The 21,190-nt window shown below is 40.9% G+C and overlaps 1 protein-coding gene across 1 annotated transcript in view; it reads left to right on the top strand.

The window, feature by feature from the left end:
* The window catches only part of MAPRE2 (microtubule associated protein RP/EB family member 2), a 76,132-nt gene that overhangs the window by 16,774 nt on the left and 38,168 nt on the right, over positions 1-21,190 (top strand). Inside the window, exon 2 of the mRNA XM_009285599.1 lies at positions 19,400-19,527. Coding sequence (XP_009283874.1) covers positions 19,407-19,527 — 121 coding nt within the window. The 5' untranslated portion in view covers positions 19,400-19,406. The remainder of the gene's footprint in view (positions 1-19,399; positions 19,528-21,190) is intronic.

Here is a 21,190-nt window from a genome sequence, read left to right as displayed (position 1 = left end):
AGCCAGCCCCATCTTGTATTTATTTATCGTTTTTCATTTTGGGGGGGCACGTCCTTTGTCGCAGTTGTAGGCATTTTTGATGAATCGCTTGGCATGCGCTGCTGGCAGCGCCTCTGCATTAACATCTCTGACAATATGTTCCGGCAGATAAGCTCATTAAAATTGTTTGCATTGTTTGATAAGGGTCGCGGCGCAGCCCGGAACGCAACTGGTTTTATGTGCTCCTTGCTGCCGACTCGAAGGGTGATAATACGGCCGGTAGCTCCCCTTATGTTAATATACAGTTATTTTAAATACTGCCTGGATGACAGCGAGCAGTGCCTCTGCAGAGAACACGCCCCTTAAAGCTGATTTTCTAGCAGCAGGAAATGATGCTGCTTTCAAATATCTGACTGAAGTGGCGAGTTGTATGCTCGATTAGATGAAAACGAATGTGGATGACTTGGCTTGTTTGTCTGAAGAAAATCACAATATTTTTTTCTTCTGCTGAGGAATAACGGAGCTGCTACCGGCATAGCTGACCATTAATAACCTTAACAGTGAATCTCATTGTTGATCACACACTGACAGGTGATAGGGAAATGCGTTGGAGATCGTGGTTTGTTTGAATACCACAAAATGTAATCAGTCCCTCTCTTGGAATCTATTGGTACTTTGTGTAATGAAGCCCCCGATGCACACAGTTAGCACAAAGTAGCAAAATTGCTTTTGTAAAGACCTATTTCTATTTGCAGAAAGATTGGCGCTTTCACTTCCTATATCTGAATTTCAGCTGAGTGGTACAAGATTCTGTTTTAGAAGAAGGCTGTATTTCCGTCATGCACCTAAGCAGAAATGTGGAATAGATTTGAAATGAATTATCATGTATCTATCTTTAGCTATTCTGACATGTGTCATAGGTGCTACTGATTGCTGTCTCACTGCTTTCCTTCAGAATGGTTCTTTGGAAAACCTCTGTTGAATAGGGTTCTCCATTTTCCTTTTGCAATATGTTTGTATGTAATTTTCTGCAGCCATCAACAAGTCAGTTTTCTTGTCCTTCTGCCTGTCATATCGTACATTGAACTATGCCTAGAAAAGACATTTTGCGAGGCTGCTGTGTTAAGCCCATGATGACAGAAAGAATTACATCACTTGCCAAATTTTCCAGAAACTGTGAAGTTATTCTGCACCTGAATAGCCTTTCATCCAGAGGAGTATCCTTAGTCTTGTACAGCTTTGTATCCATTTGCATCCATATCTAGAGCAATATAAAGGAATGTAGAGCTACTAATGCTAACGTTGCATGTTATTTTGGGGCAGTAAACAAATAAGCCAATTAATTTTTTTTTTTCAGAAATAAACCTTTAATGCACAAATAAAAATCTCCACTGGGGAATCCTATTTAGGTTCTCTCTTCCTTGTGAAACCTCCCCTGATCTACAGAGTCATGGCACCCAAATCTGTTGATTCCCCCTTTCTCCAGTGGGGAGAATGATTTGTTTTAATCTGTAGCTCAGAGTACTTTGTGAAGTAAATGTCAACCATAACAGAAGGAAACCTTAAAGAAAATGTGAAAACTGGTGAAACTTCTCCTTGATACTGGAATATAACGTGCTTTGAACTTCCATAAAAATATTTAATAGCTGGGCAAGTTTGGTCCTTGTGAAGTTTGAGTTGAAGCAGATGACTAAATGTAACAGATTAATACCATCAGTAATATGCCTACTGCCACGCTGGACTGCTGGTTCCGTGCTGACTTTGAAGCAGACTTATGGAGCAGCCTGTACAGCTTCACCATACGACACATCAAGTTGCTATGCCTCTGATTGTCGGGCTGGTTTGTTCCATCTGCATCTAGAAATATGGAATAAATATGTCATTAAACACAGCCTGAAGCATGACATCAGATCAGCAGTTGTACAGTTCTAGAAGTACATACTTTTGCTCGCAATAGGCTTCTGCATACTGCAGCTTTGCTCTTAAGTTAAACTGCGCCTACCATATGTATAGTGGTTCAGTGTTTGCCTTTCACTTCTCTCTCCTGTAATATCAGAAATGTTTTCTCATTTTTACTTTTAATATACTGTGTTTCATAAAAATTAGTGTTTGATGAGAATAAATTTGTGTTTACCTGTTCAGCTGTTCAGACCTAAAAGAAAAAAAAAAAGCTTTACTGTTTCAAATACCAGCTCCTACCAAAGATTTGATATCCAACTCCCAAAGCAGATTTAAAAAGAGGTGAAGTTGATACCATTTTCCAGACTAGGAAGCTGACGTGAAAGGAGTTGCCCTGAGTTATCCACCAAGTTGAGGATGCAGCAGGGAGTTGAACCTGTATGACATGAGTCCCAACCGTGTGCTCCGTACGCAAAGCCACAAATAGTTTTCCCAAGTCTTCCAGAGGACATATTATATTTTGCAGACTGGGACATACAGGCCCGAGGTGTTAAGTTTCTCATCCAGCCTCACTTAGCTGGTAAATGGAAACCAGGCACTTTGGCATAAAATGTAGTCACAGGGAAATGTTACCTTTCAGAGTAAATAACTGTAATCGATCTGTATTTCTCTAGTGGAATGCTGTTTCAGGCGCTCCGGATCAGGAGACTGACTTTAAAATTTGGTTGGAACTGAGGTGTCATTTTGTTGGCCCAAAATAGATTTGGGCTCATTTCTGAGAACGGCATTACATTTAATTATAGTTTTACTTGTATGTTCAAAGATGACTGAAAAAATTCAATGAGAAACCAAATCAACAGCTGTGTAGAGAATTTTTTTTTAAGCAGGGATGTCTGCAGTGCTTTTTTGCCAGACTCCAGGCATCTTGTGTGGTTGGTCAGCTCCGTTGTGTTTTTAAAAGCTAGCTGCACAAAGAGTTTGAATATTTCCGGGTTTGAATGGCATACCTAGCCTAAACCACTCCGGTCTAAAAGGGACAAACTGTTCTACCCTCCTTTGCAGGATACCACGGCTAACTTTCGGTTTATCTATGTGCTGCTGCAAAAATGGTTTTCTGGTCCTTCGTATACTGGCTACGTTTAGTTTTATAGCCAGAACTTTCACGAAGAGGGGGGAAGTGGGCTGTTTTCCTGGTTATTTTTCTTCAAATCACTAAGCTAAAAAAATCACTAAGCTAAAAGAAACTAAAACAAAAAAACCCTCACTAAGCTAAAAGAAACTAAAACAAAAAACCCCCTTCCTATCTATGAGTACGTACCTTTCTAATGGTATCTGGTTTAAATATTTGGTTTTCCTAAGTGTCACCTTCCTTTTTGGAATCATTAAGCCACCGATGTGCAATGGTGCAGTGCATAATAATGAAAGCTGGATGGAAGCGGTGATTTCCTCACCCGCCGCTGAAATAAACTGTGGGGTGTTACAGAGCGTATCTGGCCGTCTCAGTTTACTGCAGTGGGAGCTGGTAACTTCCACACCGAAAGTCGAGATTTACGTTGTAGCAAAATCTGTTTCGGTCTTTGCCTTCCCAACTCCGGATGAATAGCCGGACACAGGCTGGCCCCGCGCGGCAGAGAGCATCCTTCCCTCTGCGGGACGCACCCCTGCCACTGTCTCTGGTGACTCTGTGCCTTCCACATGTGTGCAGCTTTACTCAGGGTGCAAAGGGAGACTTACTGCTTCGCCTTACTCGGGCAGAAGGCGTTTCTTGCTCTAAAATTAGGTTCCGTCGAATATGGTAATCAGGTAATTCCACTGAAGATCATTTGTGTTGTTAAAATTAATAGATTAAGGCCCAAACTTTTCTTGCTGAGAACTGGGGAGAAGATACGGAGTAAAAGCAGTGCATTGTCTTCTCGCTTCATAGTACAGATGGGCATGACTCTCTTCATCCTCTGAAACTGTAAATGCTAGTCAAAGCCAATGCTACTAATTAGCAACTGAAACATTATTTCCAGAGGCATTTGCTCTTGGCCTCACTGCTTCTATTGCAGATTATGAGAATTTTTTCCTAGATTTCACTGCAAGCAGGAGAAAGGCAATAATAAATGTTTAAAAAAACCCAACATAAATCACCCCCCATAAATTTGGCTTGAGCTTTTCTAAAAGTGGTATTTGTGATAACCCCCTTTCCTGTCAAGCATCTGGATTGCAACAAGATAGTTACTAGCTATCCAAGAGAAGACCATCCTGATGACTTACAGCCAGCAGCTACTAGTCAGAATAAGAGATACGATACAGAAATCTTTCCTTGGTTCCTGTGAGCTTAGGTACCCTCTATTTTCTCTTCTTTCACTTTCATAAAGCTGGCTTCCTGCCGCTGCTGCTCTTCTTTAATCTTGTTTTCTGATTAGCGAGTACTCTGCCTAGGGAGAGCTGTTTTGGTGAGTATCTTCTGCTGGGCAGGTCCAGCTCTCAAAAGGTACAGGGTGAAACTGAAGATAACTGGGAATCACATGTGAGTGCATGTAAATGTCTCGGGGGGGTTATGAGGATGACTCTGCTCAATACTGCATCGGTAGTTTGAAGCCTAGGTAGTCCATGCCTGCATTATTGGGCTACCTTTCTTGACCTAGATTTAGATCTTCCTTGAAGGAAATATCTTCACAATATTCTGGGAGTTGAGGGTATTTGTTAAAATCAGGGGGGGAAGAGGGGAGGGGAGAAAACAATGCTCCACAGACAACCCAGTTTTTGTGAGGAAATGAAAGTAACTTTCAGACAGCACCATCCTTCTCAGCTTGCACCCAAGTGCTCTCACCAAAAAGGTCTGAGTACAGCACCTAATTTGTACCCAGCCTCCGTAGGTTTCGGAAACATCCTGTAGGTGGGAGGCTGCGTTCTGGTTTTTGTTGCATGGTGTGGTTTTTTTTAAACTACCTTGTTGAGCTGCATAGCAACAGCACTGTGTTTCTGGCATACTAACAAAAAAAGGAGTGAGTTTAGGATATGCAAGAACTGAACCTGATGCTGTCACTTTTAGAAGTAGACATTTTGGCTTCTGCCTAGTTTCTTCAATCTAGCCTCCCTGGAAAACAGTCACTGAAAAATATGCTGCGTTGTGAAAGAAAGGTGACTTGGAGGTGGGGCTGTGGACCAAGAGAGCCTCATTAAAGCTATTTCTTTGAGTTTTTCCTTTGCTGCAGGAATGGCTAGTTTGAGGGAGATGCAGCTACCTCATGACAGGCAGGCTGGACCACAGGAATGTTCTCCCAGGTGACATACCTGGTCTAACCTTTTGAGTATAAAACTTGTTTTGGGAGGCAGTAAGAAAAACTAAGTGTAGTAGGTCTGCATTTCAAGCCTTGGCATTTGAATGAGTGACTTTTTAAAAAATATGTTCAGAGGTTTTGGCTTTGGGGCTTGTGGGGGGAGGCTAGTTTAATTTGACAGTCTTTTCTCTTTCCTCATGCCCAAAGCTAATTATAGCAAAGGCTTGGTAAGGAAGAAGATAAATTGTGTGCCAGCTTTTCATTTTGGAGATGCAACTTTCAGCCTTTGTTTGATAATTGAAAACGAGTGGTCTCGCCACATCTGTTCTCAATCACACAAACCACTGAGCGGGATGGCATGAAGGCTGTAGCGCGGTGTAAGCGTGGTGGCGGCGGCAGCAAGACTCACGCTGCACCGGGATGGCGTTTGGATACTCGCGTCCTCCTGGCTCCCTGAATCCTGGCCTTCAGCTAGTGGCACGGATCGCTCGCTTCCAGTATCAGTGCGAGGGAATGTAAATGGAAAACATCCGTGTTTCTGCTGTGGATGGTGTTAGCTGAGCACTGCGTAGCTGTTTGGATCTTGCTCAGATCTCTGCTGCCTGACTCACCGATAAAGCATCTTCTTTATATTGTTTCATTATAATTAGGTGGGAGGGGAATATCAGCTATAAAAGTTTACTGAACACGGCATTTAACTGTTGGCGTTTTAAAAGTGGTGGCTTTTTTATTTTTAACACAATTCTCTTGTCTTCATGCTATCACATATTTAATTCAAAATTAAAATCCTGCCTGTGATAACTTTGACAGAAGTTTATCTAGTTTTCTGGTGGTATACTAAGTTATTAAATATTTGATAGAGAAGGCTCTGTATACTGAAAGCACACCATTAAATGGCTCAGCTTAACCACTCTGAAATGATTTCTTGTTTCCCATAGAGCCCCATGCTTAGTGAAGGGCGCTTTTGTGTTAAATCTGTTTTTTTGCTATGCTATCCAAACAGGAAATGTAAACATTCATCAGTGAGTCGAGACTTAAGGATGTAGCTTCCGTAGGAAATCCTACAACTGTGCCAAATCGTTCTGCCTGGAGAGGAATATGCCATGCAGGTCGTGGTCTTGGTCTTCTGGCCTTGCATACGGCCGCCTTGCATTGCTTACTCATGTTGACTGGGGGAGGGAAGGGGTTTGAAATATGGGTGAGGTGATGGAAGATGGAGTCTGTGAATCTGGGTCCTGCACAGGTGGAGGGGCAAGGACAGAAACATTGGTGTGAGCTCGTGTGAATTTAAACAGAAACTTAGAGTGGTCTGGAACAATATTTAAACAAGCTATCCAAACTGAAAAATTCTTGGTTTGGAGTTTGGCATTTCTTCTGTGTAAAACGGGCCCTTCTCCAGTGTGGCAGTTGACAGAGTAAAGGAATAGCTTGTTTTGCTAAAATGGTATAGTGTAAAGCAATGCTGTATGTCCTGTTTTTCCATATGGTTGTGTGTATTGTTTCAGAGGTTTAATTTTCAATATTATGTTTCTTGGCAATTTGGAACCCTGAGAGCTAGTTAGCAAGATCCGTGGACTTCAGTTTTATCTTTTAGGAGTAACTCAAGTGAATATCCCCCCTACAGCAGGGTTCCTTAGTACCATACAGATTTCCTACCCAAGCAGCTGTAATTATTCAGAGGTGCACATGAATGCAAATTCTTGCCTGTCACTCTGGAATGCAGTGTTGATGCTCAGAAGGGCTTGCTGGCAATATGTGTTAAACAATTTTGGGGGAATGAAAATTCATTTTAGGCAAATTTTACATGGTTGTTATGCTTTGCTTCTTAAGGTTAATCTCCGTGAAGCTAGTCTAGTAATATCATGAATAGGAAGCACTGAAATATTTGAAGTAGAATATGCATTTGCTTTACTTATGGATTCAGTGTTATACAAATCATAGCTTATTAAAATAACTATAGAATCTGTGAGTAATTGTTTGTGTGGAAGTGGAGTACGTAACCCAGTAATATGAAAGTCCCGCGGGAGCTTTCGTATACAGAAAGTATGTAGGAGTGCTGAGAACATGGAGGCAGTGAAATGATAATTGGTTGAATAGAAGGGATGCTTTTTCCTAAAAGGACAGCATTCACATGTAAATAGCCATTCTGTTGGAAACCTTGTTACGCAGAATGGCGTTAATTATATTTTACTGAATTATTGTTTGGGGTCCATATCACTCCTTGCCCATGTTATTGTTTCAAAGTTATGCAAGATGTAGATTCTGAATCAGGATCTGAAAACACTGTTTTCAGTCAACACATTTGTGTTGTGCCAGTTGTCAGACTCAAGGAGGCATGAGTATTTTTTTTTCTTTAATATGTATTTCTGCCTGCAGAAGTTTGGCTCTCCAATGTACATTTTTAATTTGTGGTCCCCAAGTGTGAAATGAGTTTCACAGCAACGGGGATGCTGTAGAACTGCCTTGTCTCTTAAGCAGCTCTATTTTTTAGTATGGTGAGGTATTTTTTTCCACTACCACCTTAGGCACCCCCTCTCTAATTGTTCCTGAAGTGCTATACAATATGGACCTGGTGGTGCTGGTGAACAAGATGAACATGAGTCAGCAGTGCGCTCTTGCAGGGAAGAAGGCCAAGCCCATGCTGGGCTGCATTAAGCAGGCGTGTAGCCAACAGCTCCGGGGAAGTGATTATTCCCCTCTGGTGCTTCTGAGACCACATCTCGCATGCTGTGTCCGAATTTGGCCTCTCCAATTTGAGAAAGACAGCGACATACTGAAGTGAGTGGGGCGAAGGGCCACCAGGATGGTCAGGGGGCTGGAGCATGTGAGCTGGGTTTGGTCAGCCTGGAGAAGAGGGAGCTTAGGAGAGGGGAAGATGTCATTGCAGTCTTTAACTGTCTAATGGGGGTGTGTGTAGAGAAGATGGAGCCAGGCTCTTCTCTGAGGTGCAAGGGGAGAGGATGAGAGGCAATGGCAGTCAGCAGCTGCAACAGCAGAAATGGCTTTAAATATTGGGAGAAAAAGTTTTCACAGTGGGGACGGTCAAACACTGGGAGAAGTTACCTGGAGAGGCTGTTCAATATCTGTCCTTGGAGAGACTCAAAACTCAGCTAGATGGGACCATCGGCAACCTTCTTGTGCTGGCTCTGCTGTCAACGGGAGGTTGGAGCAGATATCTCTGGAGTGCCCAACCTACCTGAGTCACTTTATTATCCTATTCTGTAACTCTAATAGGCATAAACAGCTCTTGAGTTCAAAATGCAGCACACAAAGTCATGAAATCAGGTGCTTTAAAAGTGAAAGGAATATCATATGGCAACAAATTTAGTACTGCCACCGAGGTGAAATCATCCTATCATCAAAGGTTTCAAATGGAAAAGAAAAACGTGTGTATGCAGTCTCAGTTCCACTGCATCAATTTCAACTGTTTTCTAGCTGAATTCTTGCAAAAACTATATATCTGCTGCTGCTGCAGTGTATTAATTACTTCATATTGCATTCTCTAAATCACTGAGAGCAACTTCTGTAATTTAGCACCCAGGGACGACCAAAAGGTCGTAGACACAGTACAGCAAAGGGATAGTTTTGCTATGTCATAAAATTAATTATGTACATTGCAATTAAAGATTACGTCTTGAAGTTAAAAGCTGATAAATTACTCCCTTTACTTTTAATGAATTGTGTATTTTTTCATGTAGAAAATATTAACATTAATGATACATTTAATCTGCAGAAAATGTTTAACTATAAGCACAGCTCTTAAACTGTCAGATGTGTGCTTAGTTTGACGTGCTTTTACAGGGAGTGGTGCAGAACTGTCTTGTCACATGACCTACAGCAACATTGAGAGGTTGAAGAAACTAAATATTCACATTGCTGCATGGGTTATTACCTTCTTAACTGCACTTAAATGTAGTCGAAGGTAATTCAAGCAATAAACTTTTTTTTTTTTTGCTTAGTTTATTGTGGGAGTTGAACTTGGTAATGTCACTGTTTGCCAGCTGGAAGCAATACACTTTAGGAATTGACCTCAAGATACTCCACGCAAAGGAGGCCAAATCCTATTAAACAGGACATCTACGCTTCTCTTAGCTTAAGGTACAAGGCTTTACTGGAGCTCATAGATAAAGACTGTTGTAACTGCCAGTAATTCTGTTCTTACAATCACAGTTGCATCAAAGGACTAAGCACCAACTAAAGAACATTATTTGGGAAAACAAAGCTTTGGGGTTTCCCCCTTTAGATAGGCAGAAGATTTTAAAAGCTAAAATCTAAAAGAAAATGCCAACTTCACAGACCTTCAAAGACCAACATTGTTGAAAAAATCAGTTTTGGAGAAGCTTTACTTGATTCTGGTAGTCTCAGCAATTGCGTTGGTAGTGCAACAATGGTAAAATAAGTTGTGGTTACTGGCACACAGCAAGAATAATACATTACATAAATCACAGATGGTTGCGCTAGCATGTTTATAAAGGGCAATTTACTCCATAAAGGATTAGTGAATTCTAGTTTTAGTTACTCCAAAATTAATTTAGTAGTTAAGCAATTGCACTTAGAAGTTCAGCCCTATTCTAGATAGTCCTTGGTAGGACTCTTAAATGCAAGTCATTTACTGGTAATGTCTTGAGCATCAGAATAATTTCAGAGTGTCTCCTTGTCTGTTATAGTATTAACTCGTGAGAATGAGGGAAAAGGTCAAGTTATTTTGGTATCCAAACCCAAAATTAAGTGTTGTGGCTGGTAGTGTTAACACTTGAAATCTTTATAATATTAATAATGATCTGTAGGGAGTTTGTACAAGCCGAAGGCAGGTATTTATTTGGGCCTATTTCAGTAAACTTGGCAATGTCAAAACCCCGAGATTTTGTATTATTATTTTTGGTCTAGCTTTCACCAGCGGTGGAGGGAGAAGTGGAAGAGAGGTTGAATGCAGAGCCTAGTAGAAGGCTATATAGTGTGTTGGCCCAGTGGTCTGCAAAGGCAGTGCTGGCAGGGGATCTACACATGGTTCAGGTCGCAGCCGTCTGCTGGAGAGTTTGGTCCTAGAAATCTGCCCACCGAGTGCCCTGCACACCCAGCAGAAAGCCTGACACTTGCCCTTTGAACCCCAAATGGCAGCAGAGCTGTGGTAGCAGTGGGAACCCTGGACAACCATACTAGAGCTTAATATTTTGCGTTACAAAAATACACAACCATGTTTTAGAGAGTGATGCACCAGTGAAAGCAGCTAGCACGGCTGCCTGTTGCTTCATCTGTTGTCACATGCTTGTTTACAACTGCAGGGTAAAGGTGGCTTAAAATAAGTGTCGTCTTATACCCCTGCTCAGTGTCGTCATCTTCTTGCCATGATGACCTGTTCAGGGATGGAGCGAGGCTGCCTGCCTGCCTGGCAGCTCGGCGTTGCCATGATGACCTGTTCAGGGATGGAGCAAGGCTGGCTGCCTGCCTGGCAGCTCGGCAGCTCTGTCATGCAGGCTGTGCTCTGGCACCTTTGCCCACGGGTCCTGGGATGGTTGCACTGGTTGTACGGGCAGTCACTGTACTGTTTCTTGTCCTTTCCCAAGTGTCACACCATGCACCTTCAAAGTGCCTGCTTAGAAGGCCACTTTCAAAGGGCTTTACTCTCTGCGGTAACAGGGGGTCAGACTTGATGATCCTCGTGGGTCCCTTCCGACTCAGGATATTCTGTGATTCTAACGTGTGTATATTAAGGTTAGAATAAATGTTGCAATGCATAAATCAGTGTGTATCAACATTTGTTTTTAATGTAAAAGAGAGAAAAGTTGATGCACGATGAAGTCCTTGTTCTTTGTATCATATTGCATCATTTGCGAGTAGAAAAGGTGTATCGTAGTCCCTCTTTAGCTAGTGCAAGACCTTTCCCATGAGAGTGCTCCCTGGGCTAACTTTGCATGCCTTGGACAACCAGGCTTTAAGTGTACTGTAAGTAACTCCTGTTAGGAAACGGCAGCTATGTGCTAGGAGAAAGGCATTGCATTTCCCCTTGTTTAATCCTCCCGTTTTTCCCTTCTTCCCAGACTTGTCCTCCTCTGAAACCTGTGGATGCTCAGTGCCCGTCTCCTGCTGAGTCACTGTCTCGCTCGCCTGGCTCTGGGCGGGGGGTGTGAGGCGCTTGGAGGTTGCTCAGGCCCCCCGTCAGGAGGGCTGTATAGTATTACAAAATCTCATTTGCCGTTACGTTATGCTTGGAGTAAATTGGCGTGTTACTTTAGCCTTTCACCTCTGAATGTATACATGTCAGGGGGGAGGGGGGGGGGGTGGCAAAACCCCGGATAGGTCAAAACTAAATTCATTTCGTGACTTCATCTGACTCTAGCTAGTTGGATCTCGTCCCTGCTGAAACTCCCAAGCCTGCCCACAGCGTTTTCTGGACTTAAAAGGCGGAAATGGCAGGAGTCAGGAGCAGCAGGCTGCCTGCCCTGCCAGAGCTGCCGCCGGGCTGCAGCGTGGCTGCTGCGCCGGAGGGTTATGCCACTGACATAGTGCCTTGGGTGCCTGGCAGCGTTGGTTTTTCTTAATCAGGGTTTCTAATTATTTGTATCCCTTCCTAATTGGGGGCAGATGTTTCCAGGTGTAGGTGACTGCTCAGGTGTGTGGGTGTTTCCACGTCATTTTGCCTGGGAGTTCATGTGCTGCACTCAGGTGGGGCAGTGGCTTTGGGGACAGGCTCTCCTCAGCTGCTGTCTTCATTTTCCAGTAAATCTGCATTTGCTAAAGCACTTGGGAATGTACTGTCTGAAAATATGACTACTCATCCATAATCTAGTGGCAGCAAAAAGATAGGAGGTTCCCCTGTTATTTACAGAACCCAGGTCAGGAACTGAGGCTTGCTAAAACGTGCTGCCTCTCAAGGCATCCTTTCTCCACCATGATGAGTGTACTCAGCACTGCTGTTACCTTGCTTTACAGCATGTTTTTAACCTCTTAGAAATCCTTTAGCGATGTCTGCATGTATGCTTAGTAATCTGTTATTTTCCGTAAGAGAAAAAAAAAATTAATAAAAGGAGAATTAAAGCTCCCATGTTTGTCTTGGTGAATTGACACTTTATTTCACAGAAGATTAGGTGTTGGTTTATTCATCAGCTTTTTCAAGGTTTTCTAGTTACAAAATGGTCATAGATCCTCTTCTGTTTTCTAAAATGTAGGTGTTTCTAATTGACTTGGGTTTACTATATAACATAAACCTGAGAATTATTTTTTTCTGTGAATCACCCTTTTTTTTTTTTTTTTTTTTAAACAACCTTTTTTTTTTTTTTTTTTTTTAAACAACCTTTTTTTTTTTTTTTAAACAACCTTTTTTTTTTTTTTTAAACAACCTTTTTTTTTTTTTTTAAACAACCTTTTTTTTTTTTTTTAAACAACCTTTTTTTTTTTTTTTTTTAACATTGCAGCCTTGCCACACTTGTGCTTCTCTCATTCAGCCTACTTCAAAGGTTTTTGTGGTTCTCCATTAATAAAATAATGCTTTCTTAATTTGTAGTAATGTTCATTTTATACTGAAATTTGTGCACCCTTTCCCCATGTTAACAAGTGCCTGTTCAGCACCAGGCACTGCTATTGCTTTGTTTGACTAAGGTGCAGTTTGAGGGTGCCGTGCACTGCTGTGGTTCGCTCCTAAGCAGTCAGAGTGAGTATACCTTTGTGGAAATGGTGGGGGCCAAAGAGTCTGAATTGCTTCCATTTTGTGTAAGCTGTTGATATCTGCCTTTCTTGAACCTCTATCCTTTGTCAAGAGTGTATTTTTTAGTTGAGATTCGTTTACTCATAGAAATTGATGAGGAGCCTTTCAGGATATGCAAATACTTTCAGCTGCAATTAAGATATGCAGTTAAGTGTTATCGCACTGTACTTTTGGAGGCAAAGGTGAACCCTGAAGAAAAAAGAAAAGTGTTAGTATTGCTGTGGAGACATGACATTATGTATTACTTTGCCATACAGTTTCAGTGGCAGCAGGAGGAATGAAGGAATGAGAAGGTAGCCGGAGAAATAAAAAAATCTTACTTATGCTATGCAAATATGACTGGCAGATCAAAAAAATCAAATTCAAGTGAGTCAGTGAATGTGGCTTGTCCTCCTCAGGTGCCCTATCAGTGGCAGCAGGAGGAATGAAGGAATGAGAAGGTAGCCGGAGAAAAAAAAAATCTTACTTATGCTATGCAAATATGACTGGCAGATCAAAAAAATCAAATTCAAGTGAGTCAGTGAATGTGGCTTGTCCTCCTCAGGGGCCCTAAAATATTCCAAGCACTAGATAATTTTCTTGGAATTTGTAACTGTTCTTCTGATTTCAGTGATCTACCCTAATTTCATAACTGGTTAGTGAATAAACTTAAAACTGTTTTGTAAAAAGTATGCAGTAGACAGTGTAATGCATTGCTAGTTATTGGGCCATCTCAGAGGTTTTGGCTCAAACTGTGTATATTGTTTGAATACTTTTGATTGTGTTTTTCAGATTTGGGGGAACTGAATGTCTGGAAAAGAACCAGTATTTTTCTGCCTCACAGATAATGCATTTTTGGGTTTTTTAAATTTTTCTAAAGCTGTATGTACCACAAAACAGAATTACCACCAGTCTTTATAAGAATTACTCAGATTTGGGTCTAAACCAGTCCTTGAGACCCATCATAAACATTTGTGTAGGTCAGAACATCCCAGCACTGGCAGGCAGCCTCTAATTTAAAAGAACAAAACTTAAAACATGCCCTAATCCAATCAAAGTAAATCTCTAGCACTCTAACCTCACTTGCATTTAAACAGGGAACTGCAATGAGAACAATAGAAAATATGCTGTTTGCTGTGTTAAATGGTAATCCTGCAACATTCAAGCAACCAAACTGTACATGGATTGCCTCAGTCTTGTCTAGACTCTGTAGCGTGCTTCACAAATCATTTTAGGTCTTCGAGTCAGATCCATGTTGTGAAGCTAAAATGGCATTCAGAAGTGAATGAGATACATGGATAATAAAAGATTTTTAACATTTTAGGGCCATTTAGTAACATGAGAACAATGGACAAGAGATTTGACATTCAGCATTTTAAAACGTGTGAATTTCTCCCAATATTACAACCAGAGGATTCTTTTCTCCTTTTCTTCCTTTTTTCCATGGCAATACCTCGTTGTGATTAATCTTGAACTGTTTGAGTTTCTGACTAGATAGAGCCTTTATATTGCTTGCTGCAAATATCTGGCGATGGCCATTGAATTTGCTGTGGGAGTACAGCATAAGTCAAAAGGGAGAGTAAGAGCAGTGTTGTCAGAACTGTGCTGGAGCGTTTTGTGTTGTTTTTCTGTCCTCGGGACTCCTTTTGGTAAAGACAGCCTCAAGTGTAACCAACCTCTAATGGCTATGGCTAAGGCTGTATGCAGTGAATGTTCAAGAAGCAGGCAATGTGCAGCTACAAATCAGCTGCCATTTCAGGATGACATGAAAGGATGAATTTTCCTTCTACAGGGATGTGGCCACTGAGACTGGCAGGTTTCTTCCTTCAGGGATTTTTGTTTTGCAGTAGCTTTCATCTAGAAAGCCTTTCCAACAGGAGCTACAGCAGTCTCGCTCAGCTACATCTTAGCCTGTCTGCTGTATCTTCCGCTTCAGTAATTTTTGGTGAGAGATCTTTTGTTTTACTGGCAGTATCTATCCTGATGCTATCAGGTGCCAGCTTCCACAAAGCTCCTCTTTGTATTGTTGCACAGGCTTTCTACTGCGTTTAAAAACTTAACATCATACCGTTGTGTAATTGTACAAAGCAGGAAGGCCTTGCAGGTTCAGAGGTGAGGGAATGTGTGATGCATTTTTACACTGCAGATAGATTCATTGCTGTAATCCTTCCAGTCTTGCCATTGTTACTGGTTTGGCATAATACAGCTTCTGCTGTCAACAGCTGTTAGTTTCTCCCCGGAAAAATAAATATGCCTCTTGCAAAACTGTCCTTAAACGCAGCTGGATAACACCTTGTAACAGCTGCAGTTATCCATAGCAAGAGCAGTGGAAAATGCCTAATAGCTGAACGTTCAGTGCTGCATGTAATGCCTTAAAAAATTAATACTCCTTTGGGTGTAATGTTTACCATCGGACATGCTGAGCCAGTATATTTCTGGTTGGGGAAACTGCTTAAGCATATACATGATTTTCAGTACCTAACTAATCCTCTGAACTCAGGTCTGTGGTGCTTAGCCGTGCATGTGTGAAGCATTTTTCTGAAATGACCTGGACTAATATGTGAAGACTCTCCTATGGCTTGTTCGTATTTATTGGGGATTTGAATTTCAGTTTCTTATAAGTAAAACAAGGCAGAGGCCTTTGTGGTTAGGCAGTACTGTAACAGCCAGAGGTTGTTAATCTCCACCTGCGTGCTCGGAAGTGGGGGATGTGATGTGCTATCTTCAATCTGCTCTTAGTTGCCGTAGAATTGCCAGGCATCTCTATGGAAGGTGGAAGCTTGAAGATCTCAGTGAGGTAGATGCTGATTTTCAGGCTTGTATAAGCCTCATTGCAGCCTTATGCTTGAGAGCCTTCAGCCTAAACAAGGGAAAGCCTAACAAGTCGAAAATGTAAATAATGTTATTGGGAAGAAGTAGTGTATTAGGACATACAAACAAGTTGTTAGCTACTTGGCCGTTCAGAGAGTACAGCCTCTGAGTCTCCACCTGTCCAGCTGTTCTCTTGCGTTGCCTTACAGATGTTTATTAATATGACTTTTGAATCTGGATCACATTTTTCAAAGCAGTTCAGCACATGGGGAAATGAGTCCTGGAGAAAGCCCGGGCCCAGCTGTGGATGTTGAGCGCAGGGGTTCTTGTCTGTCGCCAAGGATGGCAGCTCCGCTACCTCTGCCTGGCTGTTCTTTTTTTCTTCTCTTTTTTGTTGTGTTTTTTTTTTTTCTTTTTCCCCAAGGTCTGTCCGTGTGGCAAACAGGATACGTGTGTATCTGAGCACCAAATTAGAACATGCTTACTGTAAAGGAAACCTTTCCCAGCTGAGTTTATTTAAAATGTAACCATTAGGAGGGTGGGGGACCGAGAAGCAAAGATACGGTGAACTCCTTCTAGAGATGCAAAGACATGGTGAACTCTTTTGAGAGAAGAGGCTGTGGAAGATTCAGACGTATGTTAACAAGTCACTGAGAATAAATGGTAATGGCATGTTGTTGATTTTTTTTAACATAGATTCTGATTAATTTTGCATAAATTTGTTTAAAATTGTATCGATACACCCTCATGCTTATCTGTGTGTACGAATGTGAAGCTATTGTCCCTAACAAATAGCTTGAACTTTCATTTGACACATAGACCATGATTCATTTGCAGACACAGCGTAAGTTATATTACAGATATCCTTCAGGGTATCGTTGTAAAACTCAAGGTTATTCATTTACTCACTGTTTCCTGAAGTAGAGTTCTCCATCCCATGCACTGCAGCAAAGGAGGTTGTTTGCTCTCCTGTTGCTCGCAGAAGGATAGGTATTTGTCTTTGCAGTTGCTTTTGGAAGAGGATGATGAGGGAATTTCTGCTGCCTTCCTGCACGTGGATTTTCTTGATCTTTTTAACAGAGTAGACTTGCTGCTTTCACTACTGGTAGCTGATGGTTGTTCTGAGTTCTGCCTGGTCTCAAGAGGACAATTAAAATTTGGATGAAGTAGTGGCAGTTGCAAATCAGAGTAGCTTCCTTTCAAATGTTAGCATCTAAATATCTTTAGCTTCTTTAGAAGTGAGTGGACTGTACTATATTGATCTCTTGGTTTAATATTAAACTCACTATTCTGAATCTTAAGCAAATATTTAAGTCACTACTAAGCTGTTACTTGAAGTGATCTTACAAACAATACTGAACATGTTAGTTTAATAGTGACAGTGGTAGTATCTTTCTGTTAGTTTCCTACCTATATAAAAAGGCTAGGAATAGTAGAGTAAAAACCATGCTAACAGTGACGGTTTAAACTTCAGATGCCATTAGTAACAAAGGTGCTGTTTGCCTTTGTGCTGTGCTCCGTCCCTTCCATCCTGATGTTGAAGCTAAGCTTTCATGGTTAGCCATTATGGTGTGGTTTCAAGAGTAAAAGGGCACTCCCTATTTCTAAAACTTTGTTCCTAGCGCTCGGTTCAATCCAAGTGCTTAGTGTGTGCCAAGAAAACAGCCTTTGCTAACTGTTACAGTGACTACAGTGCTATGTTCATACAGTTAGCTGTGCTGTCTGGGAGCCTGCAGGAAGAACTGAACAGACTGAGGACGGGCTGATTTCTTCCATGCTTCGGAGGTGCACCTACAGAAGTGGGTAGAGGGGTAGCCTGGTTCTGAATGAATTGCTGGCAGTAGTAGCCTGACTATTGGAGCATGAATTTTTTGGGCCTGCTTTCTCTTACTGGTCTGTCTTTTCTTCTTCTTTAATTTTTTTCCTTCTCATCAGGCAAACTTGGGGATTTTATGTTTTGGCTCTTAATGTCAGTAGATGGGGACAATTTGAATGATCTTCTGTGTTTGTGAAATTTGTTTTGTAGAAGGTGACCTACATTATGAACTTTGTCATCATGTATTTAAAATACATTCCCTGCTGTATGTACTTACACACTTATATGTTACTGTGTCAAGTTTCATGCTGGTGGGTGTTTTACACTTTTTATCTGGGTTGCTCCAGCACACCTGAAAAATGGATGGAGTTAACCTGCAGTCTTTGGGTTCTCTGCAGAATTGTCTATCAAGCTTCAAACAGTTACATGTTTGCAAATTGTCAATGGAAACAGTCCTCGCAGACCTCGAATCCCACAGAGGAGATCCTGCTCTCTTTCACTGAGGGAGAAGGTTGCGGTCCAAGGCTGAGGTGGCAGGACTGGCACCAAAGCTAGCCAGTTAACTGTTAGCTACAAGGTGTCACTAGAGACAAAGGTGTGCAGTCCCCACCGAACCCTTTCTTTCCAAGAATAATAGTGCAACTTTGACTATTTGATGGTTTCTGAGACACCTCGTACTTGGATTGTTACTAGTGGACTTCCTGAAGTCCACTAGTCTTGGGAACATTTTTTAATCTTTTCATGAATGATCTTGACTCTGCTCTTTGAAACTATTGATGAGATAAACTTGAATGTGCTTGTCTTTTCTCTTGGTAATGTCACGCAACAGAAAGATGTGACTAGTGTAGAATAACAGGGAATAAAATCGAGTAGTATGTGTTTCTAGCCTATGCACCTGGGGACTGATGATAAAAGCTACTGTGAATTAGACCTACTTGCAGGAAAGGACCTTAGCTAACTAGAAGGATCTATTTAAGATGATGTGGCTATGAAAATTTTCAGCACAGAGTGCCATTTTCCAAGGTCTTGGTGAAGCATTATCTGAACACAGTCTGAAACTGGCTGTGTTCAAGGAGGACTGCTGGCATGACCAGTAAGTGCAGGTCTGACTTTATAAGAGACTCAGAGGATTGATTTGTTTAATCTAGCCTACCTGGGCACTGGGACAGACTCTTGAGTGCTGTCCCTAATGCATTATGAAATCAGCTCTGGTGAAGAAAAAGCTGTTAGAGCTGGAGGATAATGTTGGTGGAAGATCAAATGGGTTTAAGCTGAGAGGAAGTGTTCCTAACAATTTAGAGGAATCGGGCTCCACAGCAGCTTTCCAACTAGACGGTTGGGAGTGCAAGTCTCAGTTACTTTCAGGATAGAGGTTGGTAAATTGATAAAAAATATTATCTGGTATTCACTTTGTGACTGTTAGGAACTGAATTAATGATCAAAAAGGCCCCTGTCCCAGTAAGAAAGTTGAGTAAGTAGAACAGCTACATCTTCTAGAAGTTATCTGCAAATTAAATACTGGTTTAGGCAGTCTGATCATCCTGCAGTGGCAAAAAACCTGATGGATAGATGTCAGATCACTATGTTTGTGCAGCACTATGTGACAAAATCCCAGGTCTCTGATCCTGTCTGCGTATCTTTGGGCTATGTCTGATTCTTTTTTTTCGTACCTTATTAGCATTAAGCATAGTGCTGTAGGTTTGTATGTTCTTTAAGTTCACAATGACAGCCAGAGAAATATGTTCATAGATTCCAAGAGGACACTGAGGAGGTCATGTATCATCAAAGAATAAAAATTAAGCCTCCCTTCTCAATAAATAAGAGAAGGTTGTGCAGTGATGCAGCTTTTCCTTCTTTTTTTTTTTTTAAGAAGTGTAAATTCATTGTATCCAGAAAACAATTTTCAAAATGTCAAAAAATTTTTTTTTTTCCTTTTTTTCCTAGTTGGGGAATGGCGGTCAACGTGTACTCTACCTCTATAACCCAAGAGACTATGAGCAGACATGACATCATCGCATGGGTTAATGATATATTAGCTTTAAACTACACAAAAGTTGAACAACTCTGTTCAGGTAAGAAAGTGTGGTATGCTCTACAAATGTTTATTTTAAAACCACTTTAAAAGTCTGATTTGTTGAAAATAGATAACTTTTAACTTTGACATAAAACAGTTACTCTGAGAAAAGAGACTAATGTATGTGCAAAGAAAGCATTTTTGCGTTCATGTTAATCATGGAAAGATAAGGTGCCTTGAGAAAGCATAAAACAAATGCAGAGGTGAATGGGACAAATGTAGCAGAAGATACACAGAAGTAATAAAAAGGTTGACTAAGCAAGAAAAGAATACAGTGATAAGCTTTTGTGTTGTAAAGCTACCGGGATGGTATCTTTTCAAATGGAGAGTGGACATAGCTGAAAAAGAGACAAATAGAGAACTGACACCCCGGTTGAACAAAATTCTCCAGCACCTTTTCCTTCCTGGTAAGGGTCCTCAAATCTCTGCTGATGTTTGTAGGAAAAGAGCACAAGTGTGACTGTGAAGAAAAACATGTATTTGAGGAAATGAGCCTTTAGCTGCTGTGAGGGCTTTAGAAGTTTGTCAAGAAAATCTGCCTGTTTCTCTTTAAATGTAACTGAACTCTTGCTGTAAGTAAATTTGGTAATGAGCCCTGAAAAAAAGGCTAATGGTTTGAATCTTTGGACATTTTGGTTAATCAGAGTGGCAACTACAAGATACATGTTAAACAACAGAGTCTGTAACTAGATAATGACTAGAAATGACAGACAAAGGCTGATGTTTCAGCCTGAGAATACAGATGCCCCTGGGGAGTGATTCTTTCTGACTTCCTACTGTGATTTTTAAATTTGAAGATGTTTGTGTTGGAGGAGATCTAACTTAGATTGCTACTTCCAGACAACTGACATGCTGGGAATATCTTACTTATGAAGACAATGCTCTTCAATTCGGCTATTTACTGGTCAAGCTGAAATGCATAAATGGGGTCTTATATTCATATACTTGAATTTACCTACCATTCTGGGTAAATTTTCTGTCTCAGAGATGTTCCTTGAAAGGTACGGAAAATCCTTTGAGGATGATAGCCTATTCTTCAAAATTTAAAAGACAAATCTCAGCTGCAGAAGCAGGCTTGCATGCTTGCAGGCTTGCACAATGACTATAAAATTGAGGTTGAAAAAAGTGCAGGTTAAAGTGCATGTAAGTAACTGATATAAACTAAATAACTAAAGAGAGAGAACATGGGGAAATAACCTTTTTAACAGTTATTAAACTTGAAATTGAAATGTTATATTTAGCTGTTGTTATATTTACATGTCTGGAAGTTAGCCTAAGTATTTTCTTTTGGTGAATTATACATAAAGAAAATAATCACATAATAAGGATGTGTGCACACGTGTGAAAATATGGGTGTAGCTATATATAGAGATATAGATATAGGTATACACAAGCAAACACACTTATAAGGAGATAGAAAGATAGAATGGACATTTTCATCCCAAAATACCCAATGTTTGCCATTGTTTGAAACAGGAAGCAAACTAGACAAGTTATTGACTTGTTCCTGCATAGCTATTTATATGCTCATAAACAGTTGAAAGGAAGCTTTTGAAGTGAATTCTCCATCAAGTTAAATGTATGTGGGCTTACAAAAAAAAACAAAGAAAAAAAACCCCAAACCCCTTTCCCAAAATAAGGGAGAGGTGATCTAAGAAAAT

The sequence above is a fragment of the Aptenodytes forsteri genome, unplaced genomic scaffold (assembly GCF_000699145.1).
Source record: "Aptenodytes forsteri isolate BGI_AS27 unplaced genomic scaffold, ASM69914v1 Scaffold23, whole genome shotgun sequence".
Lineage (NCBI taxonomy): Eukaryota > Metazoa > Chordata > Aves > Sphenisciformes > Spheniscidae > Aptenodytes > Aptenodytes forsteri.
The sequence above is the reverse complement of the archived record's forward strand: the minus strand, read 5'-3'. Positions and strand labels throughout refer to the sequence as shown.